Source organism: Natator depressus, chromosome 7, assembly GCF_965152275.1.
Source record: "Natator depressus isolate rNatDep1 chromosome 7, rNatDep2.hap1, whole genome shotgun sequence".
In the NCBI taxonomy this organism is placed as follows: domain Eukaryota; kingdom Metazoa; phylum Chordata; order Testudines; family Cheloniidae; genus Natator; species Natator depressus.
Genome location: NC_134240.1, coordinates 44,465,825 through 44,481,502, shown reverse-complemented (window position 1 = coordinate 44,481,502; position 15,678 = coordinate 44,465,825). Strand labels below are relative to the sequence as shown.

The 15,678-nt window shown below is 49.3% G+C and overlaps 1 protein-coding gene across 1 annotated transcript in view; it reads right to left on the bottom strand.

The window, feature by feature from the left end:
* Positions 1 to 823: 823 nt before the first annotated feature.
* The window catches only part of HEMK1 (HemK methyltransferase 1, mitochondrial release factors N(5)-glutamine), a 50,923-nt gene continuing 36,068 nt past the window's right edge, over positions 824 to 15,678 (bottom strand). The window contains exons 7-12 of the mRNA XM_074958285.1: positions 9,361 to 9,410; positions 7,859 to 7,964; positions 6,543 to 6,638; positions 3,757 to 3,870; positions 3,380 to 3,414; positions 824 to 2,517 (exon numbers count right to left, since the gene is read on the bottom strand). Coding sequence (XP_074814386.1) covers positions 2,483 to 2,517; positions 3,380 to 3,414; positions 3,757 to 3,870; positions 6,543 to 6,638; positions 7,859 to 7,964; positions 9,361 to 9,410 — 436 coding nt within the window. The 3' untranslated portion in view covers positions 824 to 2,482. The remainder of the gene's footprint in view (positions 2,518 to 3,379; positions 3,415 to 3,756; positions 3,871 to 6,542; positions 6,639 to 7,858; positions 7,965 to 9,360; positions 9,411 to 15,678) is intronic.

The following is a 15,678-nucleotide window of genomic DNA, read 5'->3' as shown; positions in this document are numbered from 1 at the left end:
AGGCAGGGAGCCTGCCTTAGCCTTGCTGCACCTGCCACCAACCAGGAGCCACTGGAAGTAAGTGCTGACTGGCGGGAAGCCACACCCCAACTCCCATCCCTGAGCCCCCTCCTGGAGCCAGCACCCCATACCCCTTCCTGTACCCCAAGCCCCCTCCTGCACCCCAAGCCCCATCCCTGACCCCCCTCCCCGAGCTAGCACCCCATACCCCCTCCTGCACCCCAACCCCCGCCTCAGCCCTGACCCCCGTCCCAGAGCCGGCACCCTGTACCTCCTCCTGCACCCCAACACTCTGCCCAATCCCAGAGCCCCATCCTGCACCCAAACTCCCTCCTAGAGCTTGCACCCCTCACCCCCTTCTACACCCCAACCTCCTGCCCCACACTCCGCCCAGAGCCCCCTCTCACACTGTGAATCCCTCGACCCCAGCCCAGAGCCCGCACCCCCTCCCGCACCCCAACCCCTTGCCCCAGTGAAAGTGAGTGAGGGTGGGGGAGTGAGTGGAGCGGGTCTTTGGGGCTTCGGGGAAGGGGCGGGGTAGATCCTGGGTTGCCCTTAGATTCAAAAAGTGATCTTTGGAGTAAAAAGGTTGGAGACCACTGCTCTAGAGCTAAAATAACAGGACCTAAAGTAACAGGACTCTGGAAATAAACCAAGGATGCCAGAAAGAGCTACTCTTTCTAAAGTATCAGGGGGTAGCCATGTTAGTCTGTATCCACAAAAACAACAAGGAGTCCGGTGGCACCTTAAAGACTAACAGATTTATTTGAGCATAAGCTTTCATAGGTAAAAACCCCACTTCTTCAGATGCATGGAGTGAAAATTACAGATGCAGACATAAATATACTGACACATGAAGAGAAGGGAGTTACCTCACAACTGGAGAATCAGTGTTGACAGGGCCAATTCGATCAGGGTGGATGTAGTCCACTCCCAACAATAGATGAGGAGGTGTAATGAGCCAGCCACTCCGAGTCCCTATTCAAGCCCAAATTAAGGTGTTAAATTTGCAAATTAATTTTATTTCTGCCGTTTCTCCTTGAAGTCTGTTTCTGAAGTTTTTTTATGCAAGTATAGCTACTTTCACGTCTGTTATAGAATGTCCAGGAAGATTGAAGTGTTCTCTCACTGGCTTTTGTATGTTACCATTCCTGATGTCCGATGTGTGTCCATTTATTCTTTTACGTAGGGACTGTCCGGTTTGGCCAATGTACATGGCAGAGGGGCATTGCTGGCACATGATGGCATATATCACATTAGTAGATGTGCAAGTGAATGAGCCTCTGATGGTGTGGCTGATGTGGCTGGGTCCTCTGATGGTGTCACTAGAGTAGATATGGGGATACAGTAAGCAATGAGGTTTGCTACAGGAATTGGTTCCTGGGTTAGTGTTTCTGTGGTGTGGTGTGTAGTTGCTGGTGAGTATTTGCTTCAGGTTGCAGGGTTGTCTGTAAGCGAGGACTGGCCTGTCTCCCAAGGTCTGTGAGAGTGAGGATCATTTTCCAGGATAGGTTGTAGATCGTTGATAATGTGCTGGAGAGGTTTTAGCTGGGGGCTGTACGTGATGGCCAGTGGTGTTCTGTTATTTTCCTTGTGGGGACTGTCCTGTAGTAGGTGATTTCTGGGTACCCGTCTCGCTCTGTCAATCTGTTTCCCCACTTCCCCAGGTGGGTACTGTAGTTTTAAGGATGCTTGATAAAGATCTTGTAGGTGTTTGTCTCTGTCTGAGGGATTGGAGCAAATTCAGTTCTATCTTAGGGCTTGGCTGTAGACAATGGATTGTGTGATGTGTCCTGGATGGAAGCAGAAAGCATGCAGCTAAGTATAGCGGTCAGTAGGTTTCTGGTATAGGATGGTGTTTATGTGACCATCACTTATTTGCACTGTATGTCCAGGAAGTGGATCTCTTGTGTGGACTGGTCCAGGCTGAGGTTGATGGTGAGGTTGAAATTGTTGAAATCCAGGTGGAATTCTTCAAGGGCCTCCTTCCCATGGGTCCATGTGATGAAGATGTCATCAATGTAGCGCAAGTAGAAGAGGGGCGGTAGGGGACGAGAGCTGAGGAAGCGTTGTTCTAAGTCAGCCATGAAAATGCTGGCATACTATGGGGCCATGCGGGTACCCATAGCAGTGCCACTTACTTGAAGCTATAAGTTGTCCCCAAATCTGAAATGGTTGTGGGTGAGGACAAAGTCACAAAGCTCAGCCACCAGGTGTGCCATGGCCTCATCAGGGATACTATTCTTGACAGCTTGTAGTCCATCCTCATGTGGAATATTGATATAAAGAGCTTCTACATCCATGGTGGCCAGGATGGTGTTTTCGGGAAGATTACCAATGCATTGTAGTTTCCTCAGAAAGTCGGTGGTGTCTCAAAGATAGCTGGGAGTGCTGGTAGCATAGAGTCTGAGGAGAGAGTCCAAATAGCCAGATAATCTTGATGTAAGAGTGCCGATGCCTGAGATGATGGGGTGTCCAATCCTCAAGTCTTCAGATACAAGGCTTTCCCCTTCCTGTCTAAAACAAGATTTGCCCAAGAAAGGAGTCGATTACCACTAAATTCTGGTTTAAACCCATCCCACATCCTCCTCACAAAGCATTCCATTATGGATCCCATTGTCTGAGATGAAGAATACTGCCTGTTTGGGAATAATGGCTGCACATGTGCTGGTTTGTTACTGAAAGGTCACTCAGGAGGGCAAGACTGTGCATGCTGGCTTGTTGTTGGAGGGCTGCTCAGAAGCAATAAGTTGCACTCGGTGCTTTGTCGTGGTAGGATCACTCAGGAACAACAGGGGTTTCTGGGACAGAACTAAATCTGAAGCATTCGTTCTGGAATCTCCGAGCATACCCGCCAAAAGAATTCATAGGCTTTGAAAGTGGAGGTTTAAAAAAAAATAATTAAAAAGAAGCAGACCTACCAACAACCTTAAGTTCTTTTTCCAGAGCAAGACCTATGCTGTTCATTATGAACTAAAAGTGCCATCCGATGCATGGAGAAGTTGTATTTTTATCATATGTATTTACAGCATCAACAAAAATGAGATGCTTGGAATTGAGATTCTCTCTATGCTAGGTTCTCATACTTATTTCTTGCTTTAGCTGACTGAGCTAATAATCAGTGTCGGACCATCCATGGGAGCTGAAACACCTCTGCAGACTCAGACCTCTGCCCCACCTCCTTTCTAGTGATCCTTCAAGTAAAATCCTCTGTCAGCAATGGATGCACCAGTGACCATCTGCACAGATCGGAATGCTGGGAAATGCAGTGGAGGGTCCGGTTCCTATTGCTGTGCAGGGATCCAATAGACGACTCAGCAAAAAACTCAAGGGAGATGAACACTGGGTCAAGCAAAGCTGTTCTTGTTGATGCAGTCACCTGCTTTATGCTTTTGGATGTGTAGGAACCTCGGCCTGTTGGGGACAAGAATGAACATGGCATTGCATTTTGTCAGGGAGAATATGAATCCACACCCACCATATAAAGCCACAATTTTCCATGAAGGGTAATCCCATCAGATAATGTCAACACTAAGATATGTCAGGAATGCTTGGCAGTGCCCCCACTTCAAGGTAAACTATAAGTTTGCAGAGTTCGAAGAATGCAGGTGTTTAGGAAGGGGGTGCACTAAGTTGGTGACTGAGTCCCTCTGAGTTTAACCTCAAGACACGAGGATGCAGAGGGCAACTGAACCCAGGGCTGGATGCAACTGCATAAAGTTGAAGGGAACAGTCGGTGAAAGAGAAAACACTTACTTGCCAAAGAAGTCCTTGTGGGTGGCAGAGACAGAGAGAGACAGGTCAGGGCGACTCTGCAGCCAGTTCTCCACCATCTCTGGGTGTCTGGGATCAACTTCTAGAAACACACTCCTGAAAATATGTGTGTGGGGATGTGGAGGGGAAACAAACACATTTTGTTTGACCAGCTTGGAAATATAGACTCTCTCTATAAAGACACCAGACTCTCTTTCCTAGGATGGTCCAGATGTCTTCATAACTCAGCCTGATAGAATCACCCTCATAAAACGACCAATTATAAGAACTCAAGAACGGCGATACTGGGTCAGACCAAAGATTCATCTAGCCCAGTATCCTGTCTTCCGACAGTGGCCAATGCCAGGTGCTTCAGAGGTAATGAACAGAGGAGGTAATCATCAAGTGATCCATCCCCTGTTGCCCATTCCCAGCTTCTGGCAAACCGAGGCTAGGGACACCATACCTGCCCACCCTAGCTAATAGCCACTGATGGATCTATCCTCCAGGAATTAATCTAGTTCTTTTTTTAACCCTGTTATAGTCTTGGCCTTCACAACATCCTCTGGCAAAGAGTTCTACAGGTCGAACACATAGCAGGAGATCGTACAAAGGAGAGAGGGGGACAGGGAAAGGATCTAGATAGGAGGAAGGATGGTCTAGGGGTTAGGCCGCTAGCCTGGGACTTGGGAGACTGCGGAAAATTCCCTTCTTTGCCACGGACTCTGTGTGACATTGGGCAAGTCTCTCTGGGCAAGTCTCTCAGTCCCCCTTCTCTAAAAAGGGGATGGGAGTCCTGCCCCACCTCACTAGCACTCGGATACTATGGTAATGGGGACCATCTAAGTACCTAACAGACAGAGATGAGGCTAAAAGGGAGCGGGTGATGACGGAGGCCACTGCAGTATGAACGACTGTGATCCTGAAGCACTAGGATGAGTGGAGAGGGCTGGCCAGACCTGAGGTACACAGGTGTCTGAGTCCCCTCTCACAGCACCTTCACACCAGGGTAGCAACACTGAGGGAAATGGTGTCACACCACCAGTGTGACAGGAGCCTATATCTCCAGGCTGCTTGTCTGAATCTGGTCACCTGACAAGTGGTGCTCTACGCATGATGTGGTGCTGGTCTCAGTCCAGTTCCTACTGGACAGGGACCCAACTCAAAAAAGCCACCACCTCGCCAGATGGCCCCCTTGCCGGACGTCTCAGCAGAGAGGCCAAAGACTAGCTGGGCCTGGACTCTATACTCTACTTTGCATCCATTGATGTAGGTGCTGCAGGTTGCACATGACTCACATCAGCAGGGAATGTGATTGGAGGTTTGTGCTGCTGCTGCTCATACTGTTCCAGCTTGGTGAATACTTAGGGCACATCAGTTTCCAGAACTGTCAACCCAGCAGCTTTCAGCAGCTGTAAATTCACTCCAATATCAAACTAGGGACCTAGGAATATATAGCTTTCCATGTACACAGGTAGTGCTATCACTGAACTGTCTGAATTCACCCCTAGTCTTCTGGAACTGATTACAGCTGTTGGCAGTTTCGTAGGCTATACCAAACTGCAAAAAAAGAGCCAAACCCCAACCATATGCTCCTCTGAAAATCCCCAAACCTTCCCACACTGAACACTTTCTTTACCTCAGCCAAATTAATTACATGCCTGGATTTGGATCTCATTCCTGACCTTAAAAACTCCCTCCCATCAACATTGGCTCTACCTTAAAATACAAAATAAGCACTCTACAGAGCTTAATCCTGGGAAACTCTGAAGAGGATTTTGTGCTTCAGTGGTCACATCAAAGCTCTAAGAATGAATATGGCTCCATGTCTGCACCCCTATAGCACAATGACACTGAATATTCCTGTTCCAGCATTGCACAACAGGAGATTTTCAATGACTTCTCTTGGGCTGGTGAAAAGTCAGGACTGTCACAGAAGACACTTAGAATGTCCTGGCTAAGTGGAGGGCTACAGTGCTGATCTCTAGTATCTCATGAGGGACATCACAAGGTAGTGAATGGAAGCAGGAAATCTCCTTGTCATTTATCATGGAGAAGATTAATCCCTCAAGAAACAACCCCTGGGATCAGAGTAGCAGCCGTGTTAGTCTGTATCCGCAAAAAGAAAAGAAGTACTTGTGGCACTTTAGAGACTAACAAATTTATTTGAGCATAAGCTTTCGTGAGCTACAGCTCACTGCATCCGATGAAGTGAGCTATAGCTCATGAAAGCTTATGCTCAAATAAATTTGTTAGTCTCTAAGGTGCCACAAGTACTCCTTTTCTTTTAACCCCTGGGATGTTTTTTTCCCCCCTCCTGGGGTGTTTTATAAGATATCTTACCACAGTCCATAAATATCAGTGACCCAGGGGTGTCTATAGTGCTTCTCTCTCCAGATATCTCACTGCTTAACCGTTTTCTTCTTTTCTGCTCTCCCTTTTCATCTCTTCCCCTGCTATTCTCTTCTCTCTGCTTTTCCTCACTTCTTTAAGTTTCAGGTACCTACTTAAATAATGACCAAGCAACAATACCAAGCAGCTGGGGTCACCAGCATGGTGCATAATCCCCTGGCTGATTGTATTAATATCAGTAATTCTTTACTAATGCACGTGACATTCTTATGTTAAGAGGGAATGTCTTTTTTCCCTCTTTTCTTATGTGCACTTGACTCCCCCTCGTATTTGCTTATATTTCTGATCATAAAAAAGTGTGAGGTGGGAATAGGCAGAAGATATGAAAAGTCAAATGTAGACAGGCATTAGGATTTTAGTTATGTATCAGCGCTTACCCATGATCCTTCAGGATACAAGGAGCCAGAGCCAGAATTTTTTTGATCACTGTCATCCCATCATTTCCCCCATCCAGGGCACCAAGGTCCTCATAGCTGGAGGTTGAAGACAAGGGATGAAATCTCTCCATTACCCATCATTACACACAGCAGTAAAATGTGTTGTTAGTAGCATCTCCCACTGGGAACAAGCACTAGAGGGGTCTCTGGGCACATGAAAGTGATGGCTTGTGGGGCTGCGTCCCAGTGGAAAAGTCACAGTAACTTTGGAATCTGTAAAGAGGGAAGTTTGTAAGACCCCTCTGGTGACTCAGATGGGTGGTATGTGTAATAGAGGAAGTTATTCAGAGATTGCCACTGTGACTAGGCTGAGAGAGTCTTGGGGCAAACATCATCAGGCATTCCTGATCTCCTGTTGACAGCTATAGCACTGCTCCTGCCGGTCACGTTTAATAATAACAGTAGCAGTAATTCTTAGCTTTGGCACAGGCCTTTTCCTCTCAGAGTGCTTCACAAAGGTGGATAAATGTTTTACCCCCATTTTACTTCGAGTAAACTGGCAGAACCTGGCATCATGCCAGATGTTGGGCTCAGGAACCAGTTCTAACCTCCAGTTAAATCAATTTTGTGGGAAACAGGCAAAGAGGAAGGTGATGTATCGCATCACATCATAGGTCCAGCTACTGTCCCCAAATGGCCTTACTCAGAGCTTTTTCATTAGACAAAAGCCTTGTAACAGATGGTGGCTCTTGTTATAGCTATCAATGGAAAGCAAGTCAGTTCTAAGCTCTTGCCCCTCTGAGCTGCAGCCTGATTACTACAGCTGGTCCACTGAACCCTGAGGGGAACACTACCCAGGAGACATTAGGGAGTGTACTACGGTGAGTTAGCATGGGAATTTGCCAGGCATTCAACACCACTCCTGCTCTCCCAGAAACAAGGGAAAGTGTTTCCAGCTCACAGACCCTTTCTCTAAGTCATGTAGCATTTTCACATGTCTTCTGCCCAATTCCTCACAGTATCAGAAGGAGGCAAGCTCACCAGGGAACAAATGGGCCAAGAGGGAATCTCTGAACTAGGTCTGAAGGAGAGAAAATACCAAGATCCTCAGTTTGTGCAGGAATGAAAGGGACGGGCTTCCAAATAAGTGTATCGGCAGGTGGTTGCCCTTCTTGGACTGCATTCCGCCACTCCCCATCCCCGACGGATATCTCCTAACTTGTTAGTACTAGATACCTGAAACTTCTCTACAGAGAACAGAAGAGGGTGAAATAATGCATGGGAAAGAGAAAGATAGAAAGGTCTTATATGACCACCTGAGGATCTCTTCAGCCAGGTGAGTCATGTCTCCATGGAAGACATAAGGTGGGTTACTGACTATAGTGTCCACAGGACCCCAGGGGAGGAGCTGCTCCCAGGAACCTACAGCAGAAAAAGAATGAAAACCAAATCTCAGCCATAACTATGTACCTTCAAAACTCATTACTCAAGTAAGATCTTGATAACAGTGACTCTATAGGCCCAGGTTTGTCTCTCTCTCTCTCTCTGGACAGGATTTAATTTCACATTTTGTTAGACTAACCTGAATTGGTCCACCTTCCCACCTTAATTTAAAGGGCATGTCTACATTGCAATCCCAGGTGATGGCATCTTGGGTAGACAAGTCTGTGCTTGCTTCATCTATGTTAGCATTGCTAAAAATGGAAGTGTAGACATGGCGGCATGGGCTTCAGTGCAGGCTAGCAATGAGAGTATGTCCCCAAGGTCCTGGGCAGGATTGCACAACCTATGCTGAAGCCCATGCCACCATGTCTGGCCTGCTATTTTTAGCAATGCTAGAGTAGGTCTGTCCATCCAAGCTGTAAATGCACCATAAGCTGCTGTGTAGACATACCCACAGAACAGGATAACGGAGAGCTAAGCACATGGAAAGAACCAATCATTCACACAAACAATGTGCTGCAACACAATGCCTTGATGTAGTCGAGGATACCGAAACCATCTGGATCCAGAGTGAAGAATACCATACTCATCTGGGTAGGATGCAAATGTTAAGCGCACAGTTGTGCACGCATTCTCCTCTGTACACGGGTGCCTCTGCAAACTGAAAGTCCGGCCAGGAGAGCTTTGAAGATACAACCTTGCACTGAAGAGGCTGACTCTCAGTTCTCACAATATGTTTCCTCTGCTACTTCAATACTGTACTGACACCTGACATTCCACAGCAGCATAGGGACCTGTGCCCCTCTCAGGTGCACAGTGTGTTACCAGCTTGCAGTCAGCCATATGCAGGCGTGAAAGTAACTTAAAGGACTTACCAGTACGCCGGAGTCCTGAGCAGGGGGAGTGGCCTCAACTAGAAGAGGTGGGGCCTCAACCAGAAGAGGCAGGGCCTTTACATTCCCGGGCCCTTTAAATCACCGCTGGAGCCCTGCCGCCGCTACCCCAGGGCTCTGGCAGCAGGGCTCGGACGGTGATTTAAAGGGCCTGGGACTCCGGCCATTGTAGGGAGCCCCGGGTCCTTTAAATTGCTGGCCTGGGGAAGCTGGTCCGGTCCGGCACGGTGTACTGGCTCTTGCCGGTACGCCGTACCATACCGGCTTACTTTCACTTCTGGCCATATGCACATAATGTGAGATGAGATCTAAGCATAGCAACAACCAGAAACATGCACATGCCAGAGCTGTCTCCTGAATCACCCATCAGCCAGGATTTGGTCATTCCTGCCCCAGTTGCCTATTGTTTTCATGCCCACCTCCCCTCAGTAAAATAAAATGGAGAAAACATCAGGGGAGGTAGAAATATGAAAAGAAATTACCGGAGGAGACATTGTAGCGGAGAATTCTTATCCTGTCCTGTAGCTGCAACCTGCAGGCCCAAGAACAGAGAAAGTAAGAGATACACTCAGGTCATTCAATGGCACATAATTAAGGCTAAGATTTTGTCACAGAAATTTTTAGTAAAAGTCAGGGACAGGTCATGGGCTTTCGAGAATTTTTCTTTATTGCCCGTGACCTGTCCCTGACTTTTACTAAAAATATCCCTGACAAAATAGGGAGCCAAGCTGTGGGCTCCCCACACTGCCTGCAGAGGTTGGGCAGCTGCAGGGGTTGCTCTGAGCTCTGGGGCTTTGAAGGACCCCCAGCAGCTCAGAACACCGGGAAACGTCCACCATCTGCAGCAGCTGGAACCTTTGGGGTACGCCCGCAGTGGCTCGTAGCTCCCGGGTCCCCTGCCCTGCATGTCCACCAGGAGCTGCGGAGGGCCCCCGCTGCCTGCAGCAGCCAGGAGGCGTGGCCCTGCTGCCCATGGCAGCTCAGAGCTGCCAGGGCTCCCGCTGCCCGCAGTGGCTGGGAGCTGTGAGGGGCCCACACTGCCTGAGGCAGTCAGGAGCAGCAGCTCTGCCGTCCCGGCCAGCCGGGAGCTCCGAGGGGCCCCCACTGCTCGTGTTTGCTGGGAGCTGCGGGAGGGGGGCCCCGCGATGCCCGCTGCGTCCCCACGGCAGCTGGGAACTCCGGAGGGCCCCTGGCACCTGTAGCCATGAGGAGCTGTGCGGTCCCCCTGCCCCAAAGGGGGGACCCAGAAGCTCCTGACCGACAGGGCTGAATTCACGGAGGTCACTGGAAGTCGTGGATTCTGTGACTTCTGCAACCTCCATGAAAAAAATCATAGCCTTACACATAAGTAAATACAGGATATCACACCTACCCATGCAAACCCCAGCCACAATCTGCAGCACTATTACCTAGCACAAAATCTGAGGGAAGTCATGGGTCTGTTCTTTGCCTGCAAAGCAATTAGGTGCAAGTATTCAAAGCAGAGTACCACCTGTGCACCCAGAAAGACCTCTGTGCGCACGCCCACTGTGCATCTCAAAATTTCCTTTCAAACCCCTGCGCATATCCTTTTGTGATAAAGTGGGATTTTTTTGTAATATTTGTGTGACCCCTATGCATGCCTCAGTTTCCCCTATATGTTGTACTTTTACACAGTGGCGGGGGAAAGGACTGTTGGTTTGGAGACACAAGTGTGTGTGCTGCCTAGCTGTCTGAGCCTGAATGGGTCATTACAAAGGACTGGCCAAGGCTGACCCCAGTTAAAATGACCCAGAGGTAGATGCATTTCCCCACTTCTCACCAGGGAAGCTAAGGAGGGACCCCAGCTTGAGAACAAAGGACTGGGAAGGTGTGAGGTGGGGGATAAGAGTTGGCTGTGGAAGGAGTCAGCGCTCTCACCTGGGAACTGACCAAGGAGGTCAGACAGCTTGAGGCAGACAGAGCCTGAACATGGGGTTCACTTTCACTCCAGCTTGGCCGGGCTTTGGCTAACCAGACTAGACTATATGTTAACCTTCAATTCTCTATGCTAAAATAAGGACTTCCTGTGCTGTGTTCCAGCTGACTAATAAACTCTACTGTTCTGATAACGCTGCCTGAGTGATGCTGTAAATACTTGGCGACGTGCGTTAATCCCCAAAATATTTATGTCTCTACCAGGAGTCTACTTCAGTTGGACTCTCCGAACAGTGGGGTGGGGGGAGAGAAAACCTTTTGTAGTAATAAACACCCATTTTTTCATGGTTTGTGTGTATAAAAACATCTTCTGTATTTTCCACAGTATGCATCCGATGAAGTGAGCTGTAGCTCACGAAAGCTTATGCTCAAATAAATTGGTTAGTCTCTAAGGTGCCACAAGTACTCCTTTTCTTTTTGTGAATACAGACTAACACAGCTGTTACTCTGAAACCTCTCCGAACAGAGCTCGTGGTGTGAAGCAGGAGCATTGAAGCCCCAGAGGTTCAGTCCAGGAGGTGGTGAGGCTGCATGGCCTATTCTGGAGGAAGGGTGAGACCCCTTGGAAGTCTGGCACATTGAAGGGGTTCCTCCTAGGGTATGTCTACACTACGGAATAAGGTCGAATTTATAGAAGTCGGTTTTTTAGAAATCGGTTTTATATATTCGAGTGTGTGTGTCCCCACAGAAGTGCATTAAGTGCATTAACTCGGCGGAGTGCTTCCACAGTACCGAGGCTAGAGTCGACTTCCAGAGCGTTGCACTGTGGGTAGCTATCCCACAGTTCCCGCAGTCTCCGCTGCCCATTGGAATTCTGGGTTGAGATCCCAATGCCTGATGGGGCTGAAACATTGTCGCGGGTGGTTCTGGGTACATATCGTCAGTCCCCCCTTCCCTCCCTCCCTCCCTCCGTGAAAGCAAGGGCAGACAATCGTTTCGTGCCTTTTTTCCTGAGTTACCTGTGCGGACGCCATACCACCGCAAGCATGGAGCCCGCTCAGGTAACCGTCACCGTATGTCTCCTGGGTGCTGGCAGACGCGGTACGGCATTGCTACACAGTAGCAGCAACCCATTGCCTTCTGGCAGCAGACGGTACAGTACGACTGGTAGCCGTCCTCGTCATGTCCGAGGTGTTCCTGGTCGCCTGTGTGAGGTCGATCAGGAGCGCCTGGGCAGACATGGGCGCAGGGACTAAATTTTTAGTGACTTGACCAGGTCATTCTCTTTAGTCCAGCAGTCAGTCCTATTGAACCGTCTTATGGTGAGCAGGCAGGCAATATGGATTGCTAGCAGTCCTATTGCACCGTCTTCTGCCGAGCAGCCATGAGATGTGGATGGCATGCAGTCCTTCTGCACCGTCTGCTGCCAGCCAAAGATGTAAAAGATAGATGGAGTGGATCAAAACAAGAAATAGACCAGATTTGTTTTGTACTCATTTGCCTTCTCCCCTGTCTAGGGAACTCATTCCTCTAGGTCACACTGCAGTCACTCACAGAGAAGGTGCAGCGAGGTAAATCTAGCCATGTATCAATCAGAGGCCAGGCTAACCTCCTTGTTCCAATAAGAACAATAACTTAGGTGCACCATTTCTTATTGGAACCCTCCGTGAAGTCCTGCCTGAACTACTCCTTGATGTAAAGCCACCCCCTTTGTGGATTTTAGCCTCCTGAAGCCAACCCTGTAAGCCGTGTCGTCAGTCGCCCCTCCCTCCGTCAGAGCAACGGCAGACAATCATTCCGCGCCTTTTTTCTGTGCGGACGCCATACCAAGGCAAGCATGGAGTCCGCTCAGCTCACTTTGGCAATTAGGAGCACATTAAACACCACACGCATTATCCAGCAGTATATGCAGCACCAGAACCTGGCAAAGCGCTACCGGGCGAGGAGGCGACGTCAGCGCGGTCACGTGAGTGATCAGGACATGGACACAGATTTCTCTGAAAGCATGGGCCCTGCCAATGCATGCATCATGGTGCTAACGGGGCAGGTTCATGCTGTGGAACGCCGATTCTGGGCTCGGGAAACAAGCACAGACTGGTGGGACCGCATAGTGTTGCGGGTCTGGGACGATTCCCAGTGGCTGCGAAACTTTCGCATGCGTAAGGGCACTTTCATGGAACTTTGTGACTTGCTTTCCCCTGCCCTGAAGCGCATGAATACCAAGATGAGAGCAGCCCTCACAGTTGAGAAGCGAGTGGCGATAGCCCTGTGGAAGCTTGCAACGCCAGACAGCTACCGGTCAGTTGGGAATCAATTTGGAGTGGGCAAATCTACTGTGGGGGCTGCTGTGATGCAAGTAGCCCACGCAATCAAAGATCTGCTGATATCAAGGGTAGTGACCCTGGGAAATGTGCAGGTCATAGTGGATGGCTTTGCTGCAATGGGATTCCCTAACTGTGGTGGGGCCATAGACGGAACCCATATCCCTATCTTGGCACCGGAGCACCAAGCCGGCGAGTACATAAACCGCAAGGGGTACTTTTCAATAGTGCTGCAAGCTCTGGTGGATCACAAGGGACGTTTCACCAACATCAACGTGGGATGGCCGGGAAAGGTACATGACGCTCGCATCTTCAGGAACTCTGGTCTGTTTCAAAAGCTTCAAGAAGGGACTTTATTCCCAGACCAGAAAATAACTGTTGGGGATGTTGAAATGCCTATATGTATCCTTGGGGACCCAGCCTACCCCTTAATGCCATGGCTCATGAAGCCGTACACAGGCAGCCTGGACAGCAGTCAGGAGCTGTTCAACTACAGGCTGAGCAAGTGCAGAATGGTGGTAGAATGTGCATTTGGACGTTTAAAGGCGCGCTGGCGCAGTTTACTGACTCGCTTAGACCTCAGCGAAACCAATATTCCCACTGTTATTACTGCTTGCTGTGTGCTCCACAATATCTGTGAGAGTAAGGGGGAGACGTTTATGGCGGGGTGGGAGGTTGAGGCAAATCGCCTGGCTGCTGGTTACGCGCAGCCAGACACCAGGGCGGTTAGAAGAGCACAGGAGGGCGCGGTACGCATCAGAGAGGCTTTGAAAACCAGTTTCATGACTGGCCAGGCTACGGTGTGAAAGTTCTGTTTGTTTCTCCTTGATGAAACCCCCCGCCCCTTGGTTCACTCTACTTCCCTGTAAGCTAACCACCCTCCCCTCCTCCCTTTGATCACCGCTTGCAGAGGCAATAAAGTCATTGTTGCTTCACATTCATGCATTCTTTATTCATTCATCACACAAATAGGGGGATGACTACCAAGGTAGCCCAGGAGGGGTGGTGGAGGAGGGAAGGAAAATGTCACACAGCACTTTAAAAGTTTACAACTTTAAAATTTATTGAATGACAGCCTTCTTTTTTTTGGGCAATCCTCTGTGGTGGAGTGGCTGGTTGGCCGCGTTCTTGGGTGTCTGGGTGTGGAGGCTATGGAACTTGGGGAGGAGGGTGGTTGGTTACACAGGGGCTGTAGTGGCAGTCTGTGCTCCAGCTGCCTTTGCTGCAGCTCAACCATACACTGGAGCATACTGGTTTGGTCCTCCAGCAGCCTCAGCATTGAATCCTGCCTCCTCTCATCACGCTGCCGCCACATTCGAGCTTCAGCCCTCTCTTCAGCCTGCCACTTACTCTCTTCAGCCCGCCACCTCTCCTCCTGGTCATTTTGTGCTTTCCTGCAGTCCGACATTATTTGCCTCCACGCATTCGTCTGTGCTCTATCAGTGTGGGAGGACAGCATGAGCTCGGAGAACATTTCATCTCGAGTGCGTTTTTTTTTCTTTCTAATCTTCACTAGCCTCTGGGAAGGAGAAGATCCTGTGATCATTGAAACACATGCAGCTGGTGGAGAAAAGAAAAGGGACAGCAGTATTTAAAAAGACACATTTTATAAAACACTGGCTACACTCTTTCAGGGTAAACCTTGCTGTTAACATTACATACATAGCACATGTGCTTTCGTTACAAGGTCGCATTTTGCCTCCCCCCACCGCGTGGCTACCCCCTCAACCCTCCCCCCTCCCTGTGGCTAACAGCGGGGAACATTTCTGTTCAGCCACAGGCAAACAGCCCAGCAGGAATGGGCTCCTCTGAGTGTCCCCTGAAGAAAAGCACCCTATTTCAACCAGGTGACCATGGATTATATCTCACTCTCCTGAGGATAACACAGAGAGATAAAGAACGGATGTTGCTTGAACGCCAGCAAACATACACTGCAATGCTTTGTTGTACAATGATTCCCGAGTACGTGTTACTGGCCTGGAGTGGTAAAGTGTCCTACCATGAAGGACGCAATAAGTCTGCCCTCCCCAGAAACCTTTTGCAAAGGCTTTGGGAGTATATCCAGGAGAGCCGCGAATGCCAGGGCAAAGTAATCCTTTCACATGCTTGCTTTTAAACCATGTATAGTATTTTAAAAGGTACACTCACCGGAGGTCCCTTCTCCGCCTGCTGGGTCCAGGAGGCAGCCTTGGGTGGGTTCAGGGGGTACTGGCTCCAGGTCCAGGGTGAGAAACAGTTCCTGGCTGTCGGGAAAACCGGTTTCTCCGCTTGCTTGCTGTGAGCTATCTACAACCTCGTCATCATCATCATCTTCTTCGTCCCCAAAACCTGCTTCCGTATTGCCTCCATCTCCATTGAAGGAGTCAAAAAACACGGCTGGGGTAGTGGTGGCTGAACCCCCTAAAATGGCATGCAGCTCATCATAGAAGCGGCATGTTTGGGGCTCTGACCCGGAGCGGCCGTTCGCCTCTCTGGTTTTCTGGTAGGCTTGCCTCAGCTCCTTCAGTTTCACGCGGCACTGCTTCGGGTCCCTGTTATGGCCTCTGTCCTTCATGCCCTGGGAGATTTTGACAAAGGTTTTGG